The sequence below is a fragment of the Cuculus canorus genome, chromosome 7 (genome assembly GCF_017976375.1).
Source record: "Cuculus canorus isolate bCucCan1 chromosome 7, bCucCan1.pri, whole genome shotgun sequence".
NCBI classification, from domain to species: Eukaryota; Metazoa; Chordata; class Aves; order Cuculiformes; family Cuculidae; genus Cuculus; species Cuculus canorus.
Genome location: NC_071407.1, coordinates 7,604,797 through 7,627,162, shown reverse-complemented (window position 1 = coordinate 7,627,162; position 22,366 = coordinate 7,604,797). Strand labels below are relative to the sequence as shown.

Genomic DNA, 22,366 nt, shown 5'->3' with positions numbered 1-22,366 from the left:
AACTAAAGGCTCAGGAAAGACTTTATAGAGTAATTCACTGGTATTCTTAAGCAGGACTGCATTTCATTGCATAAACATTACAAGTGAGCAGAGAACTCACACACCATGTAGCAGAGATAGAACTTGAGGCAGTGTTCTTCATAATTTGTTAAGCCCCTATTCACAGTCCTATTTACTTCCAGAGCCATAGTGTGTTTAAGCAGGGAGGAGAAGCAGCATTTAAGTTGCCCAACACTTGCATAAAGCAGAATTTCTCTCCCTCTCCCCAAACCGTGTAACAAAAGAGTGCATTATTATGCAGCTGTATATACGAAGGACACAAAAGCAGGACTGCACAACTTATAACTCTCTAACATTCTACTTTTTGAAAGCTTGAAATTGCTATCTTTAATGGGATTTTTGTTTAGTACGTTATAGTAACAATAATCCCTTTAAATAAAAAGAAGTTCTATTGACTTCATGTGTTTGATTTGTCAGTGCCAGTTGTGGTTGGTCCCTACTTCTACATTTTTCACTTTTTAACAATATTTATTTAATACTCAACATTTATTACATGATCATATCCTCTATGTCCTTTTTGGTTTTCGAAGGGGAAAAGCTAGCCTGTTTCCACATGCTGTATTTCCCTATGCATAACACCTAAATAAACCACTTGAGAAGCCAAAATAGCTTTCCTTAACTGCAACATTAAAAAGCCCTGAAGACATACACCATAGGAAACAACGTAAACACCTAGGAAACAACAACTGCATGACATACAAGTTCTTTGTGAGTGACGCACTCTGCCTATCACCAAATGCCAATGCTACCTAAACTTTTGGTCATATCTCTCTTGATGGATTATTACAAAGTCTGTTAGCCAAACTGAAAATGCTGGATTCAGAACCCACTTTATCAGGAGCTAAATAACTGTAATCTGGCTGCCAAATGCTCATTTAAAATCTGATAAACCAAATCCTACTCTTAGATACACAAGGAAAGGTGTACTAAGGTGACAGAGCAGAATTTGACAATGCTATCTCTTAAATATTTTCAGGTAAGATCTGTATTTATATTTTGTGTGTAAAAATCTCCTTCAGTCAAATAATTTTCAGCTGAAAAGCATTTGTGCCACTGGCAAAGAGGAGGAGAGCAAAAAAGTTTATTTTAGTAGCAAATTAACATTACACTTTTCTCTTGATGTAGAGAATATGTCATGTAGCGGTTTCCCCTACCTCTTATTGTATCACAGGACATAGAAATTTCTCTTCCAAGTCATATATGGAAATTTAGTCAGCCAGCAAGTTCAGGGCTCATGACTAATTCTGCTCATCTTTGTTTTATATACAGGGATCAGACCCAGTTAAAACAGCTCCACAACCAGGTCTTGCTTGAACAACAGCAGGTGCAGACATCTGCAAGAGAGTTGTCATTCAACACAGCTTTATTGAATTCTGCTACTTCGCTCTATCAACAGTCCACCTCGACTATGTACAAGCAAAGCCAAGCCTCCACCTCCCAAGCATTCAGCTATTCCCGATCTAAGCAGTACCTGCCATCACAAACCACGCTGTCAAACAGCTCCTCTTCTAGCTCCTCAGTTACAACATTCAGCAACATCCCTCAAGGACCTCAAAGAACAAATAACAAGGAAAATTTCACAGGAAATCCTCCACCTGCCCAATCAAGGTCTTCAGGAGGGTTTACAAGCAAAAGTGAACAGTCTCTACCAAGCCCTAAAGAATCCATGTTGCCTCCATTAACACTTTATACATCCAGCGTAAAACAGTTTCAGCCGCAGAGCGTGACTCCTGCTCCTATGTCCCCAACTGGCCGGATTCAGAATCCAGTCGCTTTCCTTAGTGCTGTTCTTCCTTCACTTCCTACTGCACCATCGACCAATGCTATGGGACTGCCCAGAAGTACACCAGCCACGTAAGTAGCATAAACTATGTGTGCAGAAGCAGGATCAGGAAATATCAAACAAACTAGGATACATTTCTGTTCAAGGGTTCAGTTGGGAGTTTACTGAAATTTAGGTCATTCACAAAATACGAAAGCGAGTTATTCATATATTCTGGTAATTTCATCCAAGCTTTTCATTCAATTAAGAAAGAGAGACTCAGTAACTTCTATAATAAGGTACACAAAGAATAAGATAAATTCAAGATAGAGAAATGGGAGCTTATAAACAGATACATACAAGAATTTGGGGGCTCAGAGATTCATAAGTCTGTACTAATGGGAGGAAAGAGATTTCATGAGCTTGCAGGATACGTCACCTTAAGCCCATATGGGCTATAAAACATTCTTCTACATACTGTGAGCAAAAAGTAAAATTTTAAAAGGTACCTCATAAAGTAAGTTATTTCTTAGTCCAGGTAAATCTAAGAAATCACTTATGCAGAGATATTTTTCTGATTGTAATTCCTTCTATATTTTAAGTCCCCCAGAAAATCTCAGGAGAGTTAATGGTTTGCACATAAATATTTTAATTGAGAGGCAGCAAGATTCCTGTGACAAAGTGGACTACTGGAAAAGTTGTGGCCTTAAGAGTTCCTTCTTTACCAGTAGAGTTGAAATAACTATTCTGTTCGTGGGCTACATGAACCCTGCTTTAGCACGGCTGGCACCAGTAGATTGATACAACTTGTTATCCATAGAAATCCAAATTCTGCAGAAAGTAAGGAAGATTCCCCCTTTGGTTGACCGTAGATGTCAAGGTAGTGGTAGCCACTAAGTAAGCCACAATCTCCTAACCATCTTGCTGGTACCACATCAGCCAATCTGTATTTCTAACAGTGTCCCTGCATAAATGACAGAGGGACCAAGAGCGTGCCAAGGGACTCTGTCTTCAGACCTTTACTGCACTCCTCCTCCCACACTTCCTAAGTGCCCAGCACAGCGACATAATCCCAGTCACCCTGTGGCACATGCCTAGAGGTCTTCACAGCCCTGGCAGCATGGGCAGGCACACATAATAAAGTTATAAGGCTCACAGTGAGGATTTTAACTATGCCCAACTGAAGCCTTTGCTCTGCTTTCACAACATTGCAACAGTAAGAAAAATCAACTGCAACTGCCCACATCCTCCCCTCAGAGCTGGTGCTCAAGTGCTTAAGCCCTGTTCTCTTTGCATCAACAACACTTAACTCTTGCCAAGCGCTTTACTTTTAATAAGCATTGTACAGGCTTTACCTAATAAATCTTTACCATATGCTGACCAGGTAGAGTAGTTAAATATTGTTTCCTGCATTTCACCTTTTCAGGGTCCCATCCCAAAGCCGAGTTCCCATAACTCGAGCTCATTGTGCTGAGATTCAAACCCAGATCTCTACATGGGAAAGAGTCAAAGTGAGGGCACAAAAGGTCAGGAAGGAACCCGAAGAATGTCTGTGATTATCTGTGAACATCTGTGAATATCTGTTGAAGTTTCAGCTTCCTTTTTTGGCATTACCAATTACAATAATTCTGTTTACAAAAGCAGTGCAGAACAACAGAAGGAAGACCCCTCTCACAGCAATCATTAGCTGTGCCTTTTACCTAGACCCCCTTTTTATTGAGATGCCAGCAGTACCAGAATGTTCCACCCCTTTGTGTGCAGCTGCTATGTTTCAGCCGCTCTCACAGTCTCCTGACAATCTTATTTAAGAATCTTAACTATTTCAATCCTTACTAAAATAAAACAGACTACATCTATAAAATAAAAGTAAAAAGAACTGTTGGTGTTAGGTGTCATAACAGGGAGAGAGAAGTAAAAGAAATAAAAGGAAGAGTAATAGATCAATGAAGATGCACAGGAAGGACATGAATCTGCTAGAGCAAGTCCAGAGGAGGCCACGAAGATGATCTGAGGGCTGGATCACCTCCCACATGAGGACAGGCTAAGGGAATTGGGGTTGTTTAGCCTAGAGAAGAGAAGGATCCAAAGAGATCTTATAACAGCCTGCCAGTACTGAAAGAGGGCCTGCAGCAAGGCTGGGGAGGGACTCTTCATCAGGGAGTGCAGGGATAGGACAAGGGGTAATGGGTTTCAGCTGAAAGAGGGGAGATTTAAATCAAATATTAGGAAGAAATATTTTACTGTGAGGGTGCAGAGGCCCTGGCTCAGGTTGCCCAGAGCAGTGGTGGCTGCTCCATCCCTGGAGATGTTCAAGGCCAGGCCAGATGGGGCTTTGAGCAACCTGATCCAGTGGGAGGTGTCCCTGTCCACGGCAGAGGGACGGAACTGGATGGGCTTTATGGTCCCTTCCAACCCAAACCATCCCATGAATCTGTGACTCTATGTGAGATAAAGACCAATGAGTGATTGTATTAACTTTTGAATTATTGCCTGATGCGGCAAAATTGCATGCCTACACACGTTTCTTTAGCTTTCATTGTGACATCACTACTTCAGGATAAATATAAATGGAACTTAGATGCTTATCATAGTATCATAATGCTTATTCTATTGAAGATGTGTCCCCTTAATTCCTACTGGAATGGGAATGGGATGTACTACTAAAATAGCACCAAAAAATATCAAATTCCATATTATGCTTTGGCTTCTACATAAATAAATAATAAATAGCTTCCTCCAGACAACCAAAGCATAACAGATCATATCTCACAGATGACAAAAAATACATACTGGTTGCTGCATGTTAGTATCAGAATTTTCATTTAACAGCCCAACCCAGGGACTCACAAAGAAAAACCTGAAGCCTCTGCCATTAGTGACAGATGATTCCATTCGGGAAAACAAAGCTGCACTTGTAAAGGACCTGGAAAGAAAACTGCATTTCAGAGACGATGCTAATCAACAAAATGGCCAGCAGGTAAGAAAATAGAGTGTTATTAAAATAAATTTTGATCCTGAACAAGAAATATATTATGATTTGTGGAAACAGAAGGTGTTTGTGCGGCTGTGTGGGAAGGGTTGCTTTGCCGAGTAAAGGTTTATGGTAAGTACTGGTTTGGAATTGCAAACTGGAACTTCAAGTAGGAGGTCAGAGGGACTGTAGTTGTAGAGTGCTTACTTTGTGACTGAGGAGCAATTTTTAATGCTGATCATCTCTTTTAGAGGTGGGTTGGAGTGTAAAACTTTTTTCTTTCCGTGGAAGCTTCTGTATATTGAATTTCAATTTTCACGTTACAAATTACTTAGCTCGTTGCACAGACACACTCATACAGAGTATTTTTTTAACACTAATTAAGGAGTAAAGTTAGCAAGCCGTTTAAGAAATTATTTCTGGGTTTACTTGGGATGAACTAAAATGCAGTGTTCCATTTTTAGCGTTAAACTTATTTTTCCAAATCTCACAACTTACATGAATTGACAGGGACTTGTTAGGAATTTAACAAAGTTTTTGGTAGCGGTTACTGGTTATGCTGAACATTAGGCCTAGCATTAGTAGAGTTTAAGAAAATAACAAGTCTTTTACACATTTCAAGGAACTAAATATCAGTTCATTCTTAACTGGAATCAGCCAGTTCACCAGATCTGGGCAATGTCCTAAAAATCAAAGAGGAAATAAAAAATGAAATAATATTTTGAGGTCAAAACCCTTGTAAATCAGGTTCAACCCCCTTCAAATAACATAGGACAGAGTGAGGACTGCTAGATGGCTTTTTGTCCATAGGCAACCATACTACTCTCACTTTGGCTGTGGCGCTCTCCATAGCTGTCTCACCAGCTCAGGCTTAGGGCAGCAAATAACGCTTTAGCCTGATGTGTCGTCAACAAGGGAACTTTTCACAAGGTCTGTTAGCCCTTCTGACAGAGAACATGCAAAGATAAGCAAAAAGCCATGGACTCTCTGGAGTAAATTACCCTCTGTGGACAACTGCAGTGTAATCCCTGTTTTTTTAATATGGCTGGTGACCTTTCTTTCTGGCAGATGATGCTGCCAAAGCACTTTGAGTAAAACAACTGGCAAGCAGGACATTTTGCAGATGAAACAGAAGTGTTACAATTTGTACTTGCTATGGTAGTAAGACATTATTTAGAGAGCTACTGTGAAATACTAATCAGTCTTTTGAGTTAAGTGCATGACAACCCCTTTAGAAACAATGATCACTGCTAACGGGGAAGTTATCTGCTGACAGCAAAAGTTATTTATACACTTATTTGCTGTTTTGTATGAGACCAAACCAAAATCTTGATTCCCAAATCCCCCAAACACTGAAAAATTCAGAGCTGGCACTTCTCTAATTGCTATGGGAATTAGAATGCCAGTGGTAATGAACTAGAAAACCACTGTAGGATTGCTCCATAAATGTTCCCTCAGTTCCCACCTTTACTCACTTCTGATTTTATTATTCCACGTCCAGGAAAACCACTGCTCAGACTGACTAAATTTAAGTCTGAGTTTTCTCCTCAAGTGAAAGCAGTGGTTATTTAAAGAGATGAGAGGATGCATTTTCCAAAATTCCTACTGCTTTGCCATTTACAGAACAATCAACATCATGAGAATAATATGTTGGAGTGTTGGATTCTCACCCATAGATTTTGTCCTGTTTTTTTCCTCTTGTAGTTTACACAATTAAAAAGCAGACATTTTCATCCTATATAAGGAACATATGTATTAAATTGAGTCTTATAATGGTAGGGATGGGCTTCTTATTCACTTTGTTATAAATACAAATGCAAGTCTCATCTGTGAGAGGTGGCTGCATAATGAATGGAGTACAGCAGCCAAAAAGGCTCTCAAAGCATTGGCTTCCTTGTATTTTCTACACGCTGTTTTAAAAAATTCCTTATCATAAAATTTGTCCAGTAGTGCATTTTCATGTGGAGAATTGCATTGTAACTCCATATTTCAGTAGTAGTAACTCCATATTTCAGCAGTAGCATTTGGTCTCAGTTACAGTATCTGCCGAGCACGTAGGGATCATCCAGAACGCAAGCTGCAGATGACAACCCTGTGCCTTAAAGCACTGGGATTGCCTTATATTACTGCATAAAGTGCAGCAACGAACATGAGTGATTTACATCTTAGTGCTCCATTTATTTCCCAGCATTGACTTCCATATAAGAAGCGTTTGGCTTACAAGTCAAGATTTTCCTGAGTGTCAGCATTATGCACTCAGCGTGATATCTAATAATCCAGATGCACTCCTGCTGTTCCATCCAGTGATCATTCATCACCAACAATCGAGAAATCCAGAATCATAACACAGTTGCTAGTTTTGCTGATGCTGCAGGAGACAGAACAGATCAGCCTCTGGTCTTCTGCGGCTGTGATAGCCACAGAGTGCTGACAGAAATGCAAATACGGATTTGCTAAGATTCTAGCTGCAACTTTGATCAAGTACACGCACTTACCAGCTGTCATTTTTACCAGAAAAAAAGCACTGTAGCTGTCATCTAAGCAGATGGCAGTGTGCTAGATCGCTAGATGGGAAACTTTGTCACAATTATGAGTGTAGAAAAAAAAGAGGTTTGGTTCTACCACGTCTTCAGTCAGATTTGCTCAGTTCTTTCAAAGAGAAGATACAGTAAATAAGGATTAGTTTTAGGCAATTGCAGGAAGTTTTGGACAAATGCCAGAATATGAGAGACTTAACTCAAGCTTCTTCCTTGGCCAGTTGAATTCCTAACTCTTAATGTCTCATAAGGACAGCCTCACTCCTTGCCAGGGCTTATGTGTATTGTTGGTGCTATCCCAGATTGCACAAATAATTAAGCATTCTTTATCAGCAGGATAAAAATCTGAAAATTCCCACTTTCAGCTTCCTTAACAGCAGACCTGAGCCTTTTTCTCACCTTCTCCAGCTCCATGAATGAAACTTAAGCCTTTCAGACAGTGGGGAACAGGCCCTCCTTTAGCAGGACATTTCAGAGAGCATTTCAGCTTAATGGTTACGGTTGTTTGAGGAAGCTGCTATAACCCTTTTCTCCAACATTAGAAAGCAATTCGAACTGGAGTTATAATCATATAGAATTATAATATATATTCTAATTTGTACAGAACATTTACATCTCTAGATAGGAGCTTGAATTTTACCGTTTTCTAGCCAGGAGATAGCACAGTTTTAAATATCTGGCTACTGTATTAAACAAGCGTGTTCATTCTCAGCTGTAAAAATTTCAGGTTCTAGAAAAGTTGCCAGAAAGCAGCTGGAACCCTACATTTTTGACCCAAAACCAGAGCTTGCACCTTTGTACTCTTTCCCTCAGTCTCCTCTATGCTGAACTGCAGCCTAGTTTTAACATCGTACCAGTGATGACATTGACTTGTTCTTTGTGTGTTGCTTTACGAAACACTTGTCTGAACCACAGCCACAAGCACTTTGCCCTACTCCTCTGAGATAATCACATTCAGAAATAGTTTTATGGCTTATGTGATAAAAACAGTTTTTCAGAAAGCCATATTAACAACTATTTTCTGCTCTTGCCAATCCTAGAAGAAAATCTACCAAACCAGTAAAAAACTCCAAATTATATTCTCTATACAACTATGTATTTCCACTTATTTCAGAGATTCCTGTTCTTTATAAGGAGTTTGGTGTGACCCCTCCAGTCCATGAATGTTGGCATTAGAGTCCTCACAGGAATGTTAACTTAGTCTTGTTGGTTTGTGTGTAAATTTATATCAGCATATATAGGCATACTAAACAACTCATTTAGAAAGACAAAGACTGGAGGATAAGCACAACACTCAAGCAACACTTTGGCACTCTGGGAACCCAAACTTCAATATATTCTAGTTAAAAATGTATTTTTTAATATAACTTCTTAACATGACCAGTCCAAGCACACGCAGTCAGCCTGCACAGTTCTTGTCCAGAGACGGTTGCATTTGCCCTAGCTTAATTAATCCTTAATTAGCCTCCACGCTTCTAGCATGTGAAATTCCTGAAAACAATTTCATTCTTAGAAGAATTATGTTCTGTTCTAAAGAATAGAATGATGAGACCTAAAGCTCTCCAAGACATGGAAAGAAAACAAAATTTCAAATACATTCTTCAGTATTTTGCTAGCACCGAAGTATTTAGGTCTGAATTCCTTCATTTATGGGAGATTTTAGAACCAAAATATGATTGTGGTCCATTTTGGTGACTTGGATGCTGGTTAAAACATAGTAATCCCTCCCCAATTTTTACTTGATTCTTCGTTCCTAAAAACATGGAGGGTTTTTGTTGATATCAAGGGTGAAAGACTGGTTCCTTAACTTCCTCTTAGAACACTGTAATCAACTCTTGCCATCTAAAGGGAAAAACGATAGCTTTGGTTGGTGAGAAATGAGAATCTCCGGTTTTACACTGGCTTAATTGAGATTAGAATTTGATCTAGTAAAGTGATTTGTTGAGACATGCTGTGTCAAAGAAAAAAAGCTCAACAAGATGAAACTCTATCAGGCTGTTTGCCCACCACCAGCTGTTGGTCAGCCCACAGAGCAGACAAAGCCAAGACAGAGAGCGGCTGATTCCATCTACTGGCTGGCTCCTGCCTTTTGGTGAATGTCTCGTACTCTTCTGCAGACCTGCAAGCCCAAAAAATCCTGCTTGGCAAAGCTGTCCTTGCAGTGGTACATTTGAAAGAAGTATCAGAGAGCAGAACGTCCCTGTCAGAGTGGAGGGAGAGGTTTAATGGTAAGGAATGGATCTTGAAGGGTGGACCCAGCACCCTAAGCTTCCTGTGAACACTCCTGTTACCTTGTAGTTACCAGCACTCCAAAGCTGGTAATGACCAGCCCTGTAGCATCAGAGAAGAAGGAGGACTCCATTTCCAGTAAAGAAGAGTTCATTTATCAAAGTCCTTTCCTCCCTACTCTGAGCTGCCTTTTCCTACTACAGCTCATCCTTACTGGAGCTGAACTCACTGCAACCTCTCAAGTCTTAACCTGAAGGTAAATTACTCTGCAAATATTTTACTTTCTTCCTAGCTTTCTCTTTTAGTAGGTACAGTTTTCCTTATTTCAGTCTGAATTAAAATATGTAGTGGTATTCATTTCTGTAATTAGCAGGTTGCTAGTATTTGAACACAAAATCCTCAAAAATGTGGTACATTTTAATGATCGTCAGTGAGCAAAAATATGTTTTTTCCATAGGGACTTAGCAGAATTACGTTTGATTTTTAATCTGCCTTTGAAAAAACTCAGTTTCATGAGTTACATCCTGCAAACCTAGATGCAATGAGAATCTGTGTCTGCAGACCAAAGCCAGACTGTTCCAATAAGCCCTAGTTTATGTAGACTTCCAAATTTTTGCTCCTTTTGAGAGTGGTCTAGAAGCACAAATAACTGCAAATGCCACAGAACATAGCTCCTCCTGTTCAGAATTGTCTCTCTCTCGCTCTGCAGGAATACAGGATTTCAAGCTTTGAGCAAAGGCTGATGAATGAAATAGAATTTCGCCTTGAACGTACCCCGGTGGATGAATCAGACGATGAAATTCAACATGAGGAAATCCCTACAGGCAAATACATAGCACCGATCTTTGATAAGAGACTCAAGCATTTTCGGGTAATGGAAGGATCTCCTATTACATTCACGTGCAAAATAGTTGGGATACCCGTTCCAAAGGTAGGTCATTCTCACTGTTAGCAGTAAAGAAATAAAGACCAACTACTTCTTATTTTCTATATATCCCTCTGGGAAGTCTCACTCCTAAGAACACGGCTCTGTTGAGAGAGTTCTAAAACAAATTATGTCCCCCTTCTGCTTTCCAATAATGATATCTGCTCCTGCGCATCTCTCAGACCTTGGTGCACTGCATGGACTGCCTCACAGCCACCTGAATCCAAGAGAAACAGACCTTCATAAACTCCCAGAAAATTAACTTCTCAGAAAAATGAGAATTGATTTAATACCACTAATGTGTCTCTAGCCAAGAAAAGAGAACCTTAAAAGAATTCAACCTGGAATCATTCCATTTCACATTGCACCTGATCTACAAATTTTATAATACTCTAAAATTCTACTAGTAATTGGCCAACTTATGTCATGTTCTTACCTACATTTTTTCTAGTCACTATTCCACCACAGAGCAAGTGTTAAGTCACTGGGGGGGTCTGATCACTACAGGTTTACTGGTTCAAGGATGGCAAGCAGATTTCAAAGAAAAACACGCATTTCAAAATGAACAGAGAAGAAGATGGAACATGTTCTTTACATATTGAAGCTACTACCAGTGATGATGATGGCAACTACACAATTATGGCTGCAAACCCACAAGTAAGGTGTTTTATTTTCCACTACAAAAAATGCTTGTTTCGTCTTTTTCTAATACGCATTAATAGAAACACAGACTGGGCCACCTGGTCTGACATCAAGTGGTGACTGTAGCGAAAACCAGATGCTTCAGAGGATTGGAGCAGAAGCCATATAAAAGGAATGATGAAACTGCTCACCTGTTCTTACATATCCCGGTCACAATCACTAAGGCCATTTTTTAGCACTAACTCCTGCCCTATCCTGCTTCACACACACACACCCTCCCCCTGTTGCTGATGGACACCTCTTGAGATGTGGTAACAAGACGGACATTTCAGGTTGAAAGAACAGAGCAAGGGGAAACAAAAATGTTACATCAAATTTGGAAGTGTCACCAGATGCAATTATTCTTTATCTTGGATGCAAAGATGTGGATCTGCCAAGTCTTGTCCCCTAACACCATTCTCCTTCACATTATGTGCTAGTGGAGCCATTTGTTTAGCCAGACATGCAAATAGATCAACATTTTCCAGTTTCAATTTTGCCTTTTTTCTGGATTACAATGCAGCCCAACTACTTTTCGGTTTCCATGCAGCTGAATGAACAACTGTGCTGGTGCCCACGTAATGGCAGATGGCACCTGCAGGGACACAGTGGCAGGAATGAACTAGCAGGGACAGACGCTGCTGGGACAGAATCTGGGTTACACTGCTAAATACATTGCCCCAGCCTGGATGACTCTGACAAACACGCCGCTCTAGGCACTCAGAGAAACCCCTGCCCCAACCACGCTCCACCGGGTGCCAATAGCAATTGCTTTGAAAAGTAGTGTTTACACTATTGCCCAATTACTTTGTAAAAATAAATCCTAATGCATCGTAAATGTTAAATATTTATACTTTAAAATTAAATGAGCTATTAACCAACTATTAATTCTGTTTCAATTGTGATTTGCAGGGGAGAATCAGTTGTTCAGGCCACTTGATGGTTCAGAGTATCCCTGTGCGGGGCCGAATATCCACAATTCAGCCTCACAGGTAAAAGGAAAGACAAGTCCCTCAGGCTCTCTTTTCCTTCTTACGAAAGGCTTTCAAAATAACTCACTACTGTACGTCAACCTGCTCTGTACTCCAGTTCTCACTCATAAAATGGAAATAATTGCAGCAGTTCACTCCCAACAGGTCACTTCTAGAATGTAATGTCTTTGAAGGTCATCTGCAAATACAGGAACTTCTAGTGTAAAGTATTATTTTGTTTACCTGTTGCAGTGGATTTAGAGGCAAGAGATGGATTAGCAAGATGAAATTCATCCAAAAAAAACCCCAAAAAGCAGCAAAGGACAGCTTGGGAATCCACCCATAATACATGATATAGTTAGTTTGATAATCTTTCTAAATGGAAAATATGCCACTATTAAATTACGTCAGTCCATCTCTTTCTGCCTTTTTATTAATCTCAAGCTATCGGCTCACGCTTTTCCACAATTTCTTCTTCTGTTAAAGCATTAGTGAAAAAAAAGTTTGGATTCAAAACATATGCAAACAATTTTTGTGTTGCAGAACACGACCCTGGGTGCCAGAAGGAGACAAAGAGGCAGTCCAAGAACGCTTTTTCAGGCCATACTTTCTACAGGCTCCAGGTGACATGGTAGCACATGAAGGGGGACTTTGCAGGTTGGATTGTAAGGTATTCACCGTTTCCTCTCTTCATTCTCACTTTTCCTACCTCTGCACATGTACTGCCAGGTGTTTTCATGTTCTTTATTGCATGCATGAATAGTTTCTGTTAAAGTTTTAATGCTTAGTCTTTAAAAACATATTTCTTATTGCTGTTGTCTCTGAGCTGGTTCAGGGGATTTATTTTTACCACATACTATATGGAATGATGAACACAGAAAACACAACCCCAGAAATAGAAGGCTAACTTACAAGGTTGTTCAAATTACTAGATATGTTCACTGTGTCCTTTACCCATCCGAACTCCAGAAGCTCATGTGAAAATGACAGGTCCTTCTGCTCCGTTATCAGATTCTTGAACATAATCCAGAATAGCACAAAACCATAAGAAAGAGAGGATTCAGCATGTTCCCATTGTATTGGACTGAATTACTGAAGATTAATACTCTCCTAAAAGAGGGAACAGAGCCCAGTCCGTTTTATGCTTCCGCAGCAGCCACAGATGCAGAAAGATCCCCATTAACAGATTCAAATCCCCACAGGAGAGAGCTGTCAGAGATTAGAGTACACACAGTGAAGATCCTGTTATTGAACAGCTTTAAGAAACTCATCTGCTCAACATATTTTGGTAGACCCTCTGTGTCCCCGTAGCACAGCAAAGGCAGCAGTGCTGACACTGACCTCTTCCAAGCTCCAGAATGTCTCCTACCCTTAGGAGGGTAGAAGTGCTGAAGCAGAAGTTAATGCCCTGAAGATGAACAAGATTCATTACCACTTCATTTACAATGTCAAGTTTAGTAGGGAGCATGCCAAAGAATTTGGTTATTCTTAGCTCTGCCACCCTGGCAGAGCTTGTGAAGCCTTAGAGCATGTCTGGTATTGCACAAACCTGGAAGACAGCGGCCCTTGTTGAGGCAAGTTCCACTTCCCTCTTTCTCTAGTTTGTAGCACAGTGTTTGGAAAGCAGGAATTTAGGCATGAGTAAAGTACTGCTAGCTGCTGGAGAAATCTTTGAGAGTATAATGCAGTCGAATAATCTTTCTATTATTCTGAAGCACATAAGTTTAACAGCTACAAAGACTGTAGCGTTCGTCATCAAATTTTATGAAACACAAAGTCTTTTGGATGGAACTCTTTCATCTCAACTAAACTCTGTAGTGGTTTGATTTATACTGAGCAGTAGAAAAAAAAACCAAAAAGCTAGCAGATTACTAGAAGTCATCTGTGAATCTCATAGATAACAAGTTTCTTCCTTTCTGACTACTACAAATGTAGGCATTCCATATATTTGTTTCTTCTGGGATTTAGTTGCTTGTTTGTTTTCTAGTTTTGTCTCTTTTGGAACTAATCAGCAGAGAAACAGAGGTTGAGAAATAAACTAAAATACAAAATCTTTCTGTTCTAGACTCTGAGATCATTCAGGTGGTATCTGAAGCAAGGCTCCCCTATAAATTTACTAAAATCTCTTTGTCAGTTTGACATTTGTCTCTATCTGTTTCCCTGTCCATTAGGTGAGTGGGTTACCAACTCCAGACCTGACGTGGCTTCTCAACGGCAAACCCGTGCTACCAGATGGTACCCACAAGATGCTGGTCAGAGAGACTGGAGTTCACTCACTGCTTATTGATCCTCTCTCGCAAAACGATGCTGGAACTTATACTTGTCTCGCCACTAATAAAACAGGACAAAATTCATTTAGTCTGGAGCTCACTGTTGTAGGTAAGAATCTTGGTAGGTCAAAATGCTGTGGTTATTTGTGCACGCTTCTTCAAAAGCACCTTTGTCTCCCTACAGACAAGTATAAGTGAGCAGTTATTCCACTGATTGTAGGAGAATTCCAAAGCTATAAAACTCAAGTGAGGAGGGAAATGGACCTGGTGCTCAGTCGATAGGTGCACATCAGTTATTAACAGAGAGCTGTAAGAATTCCGTCTCATCATCGCTTCACCTTGTCTCAGCAAAATGGCATTCTTAGTTTTCTCCTCCTAAAATATTTAGGGTTTGAATTCATATTATCCATTGAGGTCTCCTTGATGTCAGTCCCGATTTTATTGGTTTCAAAGTGTTTTTAAATAGGAAAATGTACAAATCTGAACATTGTCCTATAATAAAGCTTTACAAGATGTAAGCTATTGAAATCCATAGATCTGGCATTAACTTCCTGCAATAGTAACATATTTAGGCCCATTAGATATGTATACATTCTTTTATGAATATCAGTTCTGCCTGTTATTTTCTTTACGTTCCCTTACAGAGGCTATGTCACCTCCTTTCTAATATCCTATTAAAAATCCACAACTTGTTTGGATATCACAAGAATAATTTTTGGTCGTGTCCTGACATATATTATTCAAAGTGAAACAATGAAGAAAATATCTGTTGTTCAATAATTCCTTCTCTTTTTTCAGCAAAGGAAGTAAAAAAAGCCCCCATGTTTTTGGAGAAGCTTCAGAACTGTGGCGTTCCTGAAGGGTACCCCGTCAGATTAGAGTGCAGAGTTGTGGGAATGCCACCCCCTGTATTTTACTGGAAGAAGGATAACGAGACCATCCCATCAAACAGAGAGAGGATCAGGTACTGTGCTGTCATACTGGAGCTTAGGAGCTTCTTGTGGCTGCACCAATTGTCTCCATGCAAACCCACGCCCCGGCGATGTTCTTCTTGAAACAACTTGCTTCACCTACAAAATGTTTTAAAGCGCCGGTTTCACTGTGAGGTGATCAATAACTGTTTCCTTGGTTCAGAATAAAGGCATGGAGCAGAATGTGCCACTGCTTCAGAGAGAGGTGCTAGACCTTTCAAGCCAGAGGTCTGATACAGCAAATGCAGCTTCTTATCCAAGATACTATAATATCACATTGTTTCATGCATTATAGCACCTTATTCTCTCTTTAAACTATTTTTTCCTCATATTAGTCCTAACTATGGATGAATTCAAACTCACAACATCATTAGAATGCCCTAGAGCACGGGATAATAGAGAGTTTAGCATACCAGATACATAGGTCGATAACAAAGTTTGGTCACAAACGTAGGCAAAGACTAATCCGTGCTTACAAAATACAACAACATTTGGGTTCAGCTCTTGCGTACAAACTCATCGCTATTTTTTAGGTTTTGCAAAAGAAAAACTGATGAAATAATGTGCCTGGCTGTGAATAATGAGAAATTAATTGCTTTCATTTATTTTTTTATAGATTGCTAGTTCAGCATAGATCTGATTTTTAATATATTATTTGCCTTGGCTCCAACTAATGATTTGATGCGGGCGTTGGCTCTCTGACATCAGCTTCCAGAGGCACTGCACCGTTCACATGTGTACCACGCGGGCTGGCTGTGAAGAACACTGGCTCTGCTCCCCCCTGCCATGGGGGAAAGCTCACTTGACAAAATATTTCAGTGGTTTCCCTGCCCCGAATCAGAGACTGCTGTCCCTCTCAAGAAAGCCCACCTGACTCTGATCTTCTGTAGGCTGTAGTCTTTACTCCTCTGCCTCTAGGTAGATTCATTTTGAGTATGGGTACTTTTATGGGAATGATGGTTACACACATGCAAACACTGTAGTTAGTGCATAACGAAAAACCATCCTAAAATGCTTCTTTTCCAGTTGTGTCACAGGAGCTTAGAAAACAAGTTTTGGCTTCTACTGAGCAGAGGAAGAACTAAGGGAAACCTCTCACCCCTCACAGCGCCAGGAGCCAACATGAGGCTTGTAAAACCCCTGCTGTTTCAGCCATCCCTCCCAGACTGCAGGCCCTCAGAGCTCCCAGTGGTTCTGCACAGACCCACATCAGTGATGTTTGTCCCTATCCTGCCTCACTACTACCTTCCTGCCTGAGGCCAGAGACCCTTTTGTAACAGGATATGGACACGCATGGTCTTCTATACCACTTCACCCCCGGCATAAAGCAAATTATGTAGATCAGGGAGCAAAGGGTGAATGTTCCCTTTTTGATTAGAGCTGCCAGAAGCAAAAAGTGTCCTCTTGACCTGAAATTCTCTGGTTTGATGTTTCAGTCCAGTTCACAAGGAAACCAAATCTCAAATTTGAGAACTTCTTGCAGCCTCGAGTATTCTGATGTTCTCCTCTCCCACCTCTTCCTTTATAATGAGGGAAACATCTGGGTTGATAGAAAGGCCCACCCACAGCCTGGAGAGCAGAGGAGCCTCAGTTCTCTGCTAGACTACTCAATAGTTTTCCCTGGAAGCTGCAGTCAGAAAGTCTTGAATCACTGAAGAGCAAAAGAAGAGGAAGGAATAATGAAGCAGGTTTCTTTAAGAGCGTTGGCCAAATGAATCTTTAAGATTTTGCCACTCAGGTGTTTTCTCATGGAAAAGCGTGCCCTAAGAAAGTTTCTGACTCACTCTGGTTTCTGTTGTGGAAAATATCACAACTTTGTACATATGTTCTTGATATTCTGTTATGTTTTTCTTCCAGCTTCTGAACTAGGAAAAAAATCAATATAAGCATGCAGCGTCTTCGCATGGCTAATAAACAATTGCAGTATTAACACATGCAGAGCAACAGTTCAGAGAATCACAGAATCAAGTCATTAAGGTTGTAAAACACCTCTAAGATCATCCAGTCCAACCATCAGCCCAACTCCACTGTGCCTGCTAGACTATGCTGTAAAGTGCCATATCTACTCCATATCCCATCTCCAGGGATGCAGATTCCACCACTTCCCTGGGCAGCCAGTTCCAATGCTTCACCACTCTGTCAGTAAAAACACTTTTCCTAATATTCAATCTAACCCTTCCCTGTGCAACTTGAGGCCATTTCCTCTCATCCTGTCACTCGTTACTTTGGAGAAGAGACCAACTCACACCTCTCTACAATCTTCTTTCAGGTAGTTGTAGAGAGTGATAAGGTGTCCTCTCAGACCCCTCCAGACTAAACATTCTCAGTTCCCCGGGCTGCTCCTCAGAAGATTCGTGCTCCAGACCGTTCCCCAGCTTCATTGTGCAGTTCAGTTCATAGTGTCATGTCCTCATGGCTTTGCACAGCTGAGAGGAATAGGAACAGATTTCAACTCCTCTGATTATTAGCTGAGGCCATACTGAAAATCTATTGATTACTGCTGCCTCCTTGAGAATAGAAGTTCCAACTTATCTAACTCATATTTAATGTACACATTGTAAAATCTCAAGTTGGTATGCTTTTGAGAAGAACTAATTCCAAACTACTTGTTTTCCCAGCATGCATCAAGATACAACAGGGTACGTCTGCCTCCTGATTCAACCTGCCAGGAAATCAGATGCTGGCTGGTATACCTTGTCCGCGAAAAACGAAGCTGGTATTGTCTCTTGTACTGCCAGGCTTGACATATACGGTAGGTGTGGTCTAGTAAGTAAAACACAATCAGGATTTCTTTTCTTTGACTGGTCCCAGCCCTCCCCTAGTTCTTAGTAAATTGCTGTGTAGATTAGAAATCGGTGTCACAGCATGGCCACAGCTTAACAGGGCCACCAGGAGGAGGTATGATATAATGATACAGTTAAATGGCCAAAATAGCTCTCCTGCATCAGTTTAAAGGCGGGGAAAAAAAAAAAAAAGGGAGGAGGAGTTTTGCACGGTGTTCTCTACTCCCATTTCCCACCTTCCAAATTCCCCAGTCACATAAACGTATGATAAACATGTATTCAAGCTGAACTGTAACTCTGTTCCCTTTGACACACACGCCTGCGCTACAGCCCTGACCTGAGATGGAACAATGAATCGCACACAAGAAAGCAGACCCCTTCTTCTATGGAGCATGTATGATGGAAACTAATTATGCCTAATTAATGAGGCTAGTTTTCATCTAATGTGTTTGTCTAGGACTTGGAAGGCTCCAGCCCAGTTCAAGAACTACAGCACATCACTAATCACTGAATCTATGTGATGTGTAATCATTAAGACAATTTCTCTAGAATAAGAGAACACTTTGATCACTTAAGCAGCATAAAAATATAGAAGACACATTTCACAAACTATCAGATTATAGTTTATATATTGACGATTATACCCTCAAAGGGAAAAAAACAACACACTTTCAACCTTTTATTTCTCACTTAATGATGAGGGATAACTCCAAGCCAGGCGTGCAGCTCTGTCAGCTGTCTGCCACCTTGTGGGGACACTGGCAACGGTAATGTAAGGGTCGAGAGGGCTGAAAATAACTCCTTAGGTATCCAAACGTCACAAGATGTAAATTAGACTGTCGTATCAAGGATTAAAGGAACACACAGGAAAAACATGGGACATAAGAAATGCTTCCTGATTCCAAAAGTGTTTTCTAAAGACTCTGCAGGGAATGACAGAAATAATTTCTTTGTGCTATTTTGAATGGATGGGATTGGGGGGTTCAAAGTGTGGTCTGATATTTGCAATTCCATGTACAAAGAAAGAAGTACAGTAAATAATGAACATATCATTCAAATAGAAACAAATTGGGCATTGCAAGAAAAATAGGAGGCTCTTTTTCAAATATGTCCAGGTAGACAGGGTTGAAATTCAGCACAGAAAGCTAACAAACTTCTCCTATCAATCCAAGTCCCCCACACTGAGCTCTTCTCAGTGTTGTAGCCTGAACTTCCCTTTCATTTAATTGCTGACAGATATTTTGGCCAGTTTGGGTGCAAACCTGGAGGTTTTGTACGGATAAATACTAGCAAAGATAATATCCATTTCCCCTTTCTGGGTGTTTCAAGAATGGGAACTGTTAAGTAGTATCTAAGAGCTAGATATTCTTAGAGTTGCAACATATTTCTTCATATGGGAACAAGTTGAAGGTTACTTAGAAGTCATTGAATATGTGGATTTGGATTACATTTCTTTCAGTATCTTTAAAAAGTGTAGGGAACGTTACTGTTTGTCACTAATAGAGGGAAATAAAAATTGTAATCATTTCAGTAAAAATAAATCCCTACATCATTACTTTGGAATCAAATACCATCAAAAAAAGCATCAGGAAGAAAAGTCCCCCAGAGGACAGAGCAGCACAAAAACAGAGCCATGTCCATTTTTTCCATCTCTGTTCATACCGTGGTACGCTTTTAGTTTTGATTGCAGGAGTTTTGGAGAAGGCTCCAAACGATTCAGTGATTAAATGTTGGACTCGTGAAATCCCTGTAAACGTTGCCATAGAATTGAGCAGCGATGGAATCCCATCTGCAGACCCCAATAAAAATACTCAACGTGTAAACTACATAATTATTACATTTGAAGGAATAGGCCCAAAAAGAGGGAACAACAACACTGTGCTCTCTTCAAGGATGTTGGAAGCAACTTTTCTGCTGTGAGCATTGATTTCTGTTGTTTCATTGTGAACTGAATTAGGGGTTTATACAGCCTGCTTTGTTTCTGTTGCTTCAGCCCAGTGGCACCGTCAAATCCCACAGCAACTAAAGCTTCGACCTGGTGGCAGCTGGTACGCAAATCTCACCGGCCAAGGACCTGACATTTTTCCTGCCTTCCCAACTACAGAAAGCCCTGTGCTGTTTTCATCCCCAGCCCAAAAGGTAGTGGAGAGTGAAGAACTGTGAAATCCAAACAACCAACTGTTCCAATTACACCCGCAGAGATCCTGGAACTGTGAAAAGAAAGGAAAAAAAAAAAAAAAAAAGACATACAAGTCAAGATGCTCAAGGTTTACAAGCAATTGGTTTGTAATTAAGTGTATTGCTGCTGTGAGTGTTGCAAGTAACACATCCTGCGAGACTTCTGCGTATTGTTTTACTGCAGGATAATCGTGGTATGGAGTGTTGTGCAATAAATTCAGTACTGTGTAGTTTGCTAAGAATTACATAGTAAACATAGTTTTCGGCACTTAAAAGCCAATACCACTTTTACTGTTTGAATTAAAGCTACTGTACTGTACCAAGCCATGCTAAGGATTGATGACGTTCAGCTGGAACACAGCCAGCAAACACATTGACATCACAGTAACAACAATCCTGACTGAGGGTAAGCAACGTGACTTTGAATGTAACTCTAAAAAACATGCCAGCTAATCACAAAGCACAAGCGAAAGGGAAAAGATGTAACTCATTTTTATATATTATTATGCCAGATAACGTTAGAATTTTTGAACTCAAGACGATAGTGTTTCATGTAGGTACCACTGAATATCCAATATATTTATATTTGTGTGTGTGTGTGCGCTCCATGAACCGTGTACTCATGGTGTAAGGATTCATAAAGTGAGGTACAGGGCACGTGCGTAGGATGCTAACATAGGAATCCAGAATTCCTGTTGTCTGACACAGGTTCCCTAGAGCCCGTAGCCGAAACTGTTCTCCAAATGTGCTTCATTATTTTTTTCTTTACGATGCTAGTGATTCTCTGCCTTTACACACAGCTGATACAAAGCTTGTAATGTCACCATTTTTAAATATCAGTCTCTTTTTCCTGATTTTTAACACGACTAAAAGAAAAGTGCGTCTCCCACCTAGCTCATTTTGTAGCTAACTGAAAGGAATTCTGATCTGGTGGAATTTAAATTTGCACTGTTGCTTAGGAAATAACCACAAGTGTGGGGTCTACTGTAAAGACAGAGAAAATTCTGTTAATATACAGGTGTCATGAAGTTAAGCAAAGAGCTAAAACCCTACTGTAACTCATAGTAGCAATAAATAAGGCAATTTAATGAAAGCGCAACAGAAGGTGTTAAGCAACAATGATTAATGATTGATTTGAATATATTTAGCATCTGTACAGTTGTGTTCATACCCCCCAGCACTTGTGAATGTCTAAGATGATTTACTGCATCTTGAAATTATTGATATCCTTCTTCTTTGGACATTTCTTCCAGCAGTTCTTGCTCTCAACCCAGCTGGAGAATGCAACAAAGTCCTGATCAGAGTCACAGAGACAAAAAGTTAACAGAGGCTTTCATTTTAGGCCTTATGTGGATGTTTTAAAAGTTAAAAATGTAACTTTAAAAAAAATTAATATGCAAAGAAAACGATGAGGTGTTGTCTTAAGAGTGAAAAGATACTGGCATGGCCAGAGCCTGAGAGACAGCCTTTCATTTGGTTTCCTATAAGTTTATGTGTGGAGACACAGTTTATGGTGTCTCCAACTGAGGGTTTCCTAAGGGTTTAGAGGAAGGCAATTTCTCAGTAATTTCAATTTCTCAGTAATTTTGATTCCTTTCAGTGCATCTGATACAAACAAAAACAGAAGCTGACCCTAAATGGTCTGTGGTCATTAAATTTTGCTCGTTAACTGCTACAGGACATTTCTCCTCTGCATATACTGAGCCCACACAATGAGTGAGTAAAGGAAGCTTATGAGAATGGATGCAAATGCTCTTAATTAGTAGCATTGATGTGCTCTTCACAAAGAAGACTTGCTAGGAAAATACACAAAAATTATGTTTGCGTTGTTAACTGATGGGCAAACCAAGGGAAAAAAGCTTGGGTAAGCAGCAGAGACAACACTGAGTTGTCACAAAACATGTGATACTGTTTGAGTTCACGTCCTGTGAAGGATGGCACTACCTAATCATACTGAGTCAAGATGCACCAGAGACTGTGCAACTGTGCTCCCTGCCTGAACAGCTTGGCTGTTCATTGTTTTTGTCT

General features: G+C 40.2%; 1 protein-coding gene across 4 annotated transcripts in view; it reads left to right on the top strand.

The window, feature by feature from the left end:
- The window catches only part of MYPN (myopalladin), a 67,515-nt gene extending 45,695 nt beyond the window's left edge, over window positions 1-21,820 (top strand). For 3 of the 4 annotated variants that reach the window (XM_054071771.1, XM_054071772.1, XM_054071770.1), the window contains 10 exons: window positions 1,330-1,914; window positions 4,652-4,799; window positions 10,269-10,490; window positions 10,992-11,141; window positions 12,078-12,157; window positions 12,680-12,806; window positions 14,308-14,515; window positions 15,205-15,370; window positions 17,996-18,129; window positions 19,839-20,143. In XM_054071771.1, coding sequence (XP_053927746.1) covers window positions 1,330-1,914; window positions 4,652-4,799; window positions 10,269-10,490; window positions 10,992-11,141; window positions 12,078-12,157; window positions 12,680-12,806; window positions 14,308-14,515; window positions 15,205-15,370; window positions 17,996-18,129; window positions 19,839-20,080 — 2,062 coding nt within the window. In that variant the 3' untranslated portion in view covers window positions 20,081-20,143. The other variant, XM_009568176.2, reaches the window with a different exon arrangement.
- Window positions 21,821-22,366: the final 546 nt, after the last annotated feature.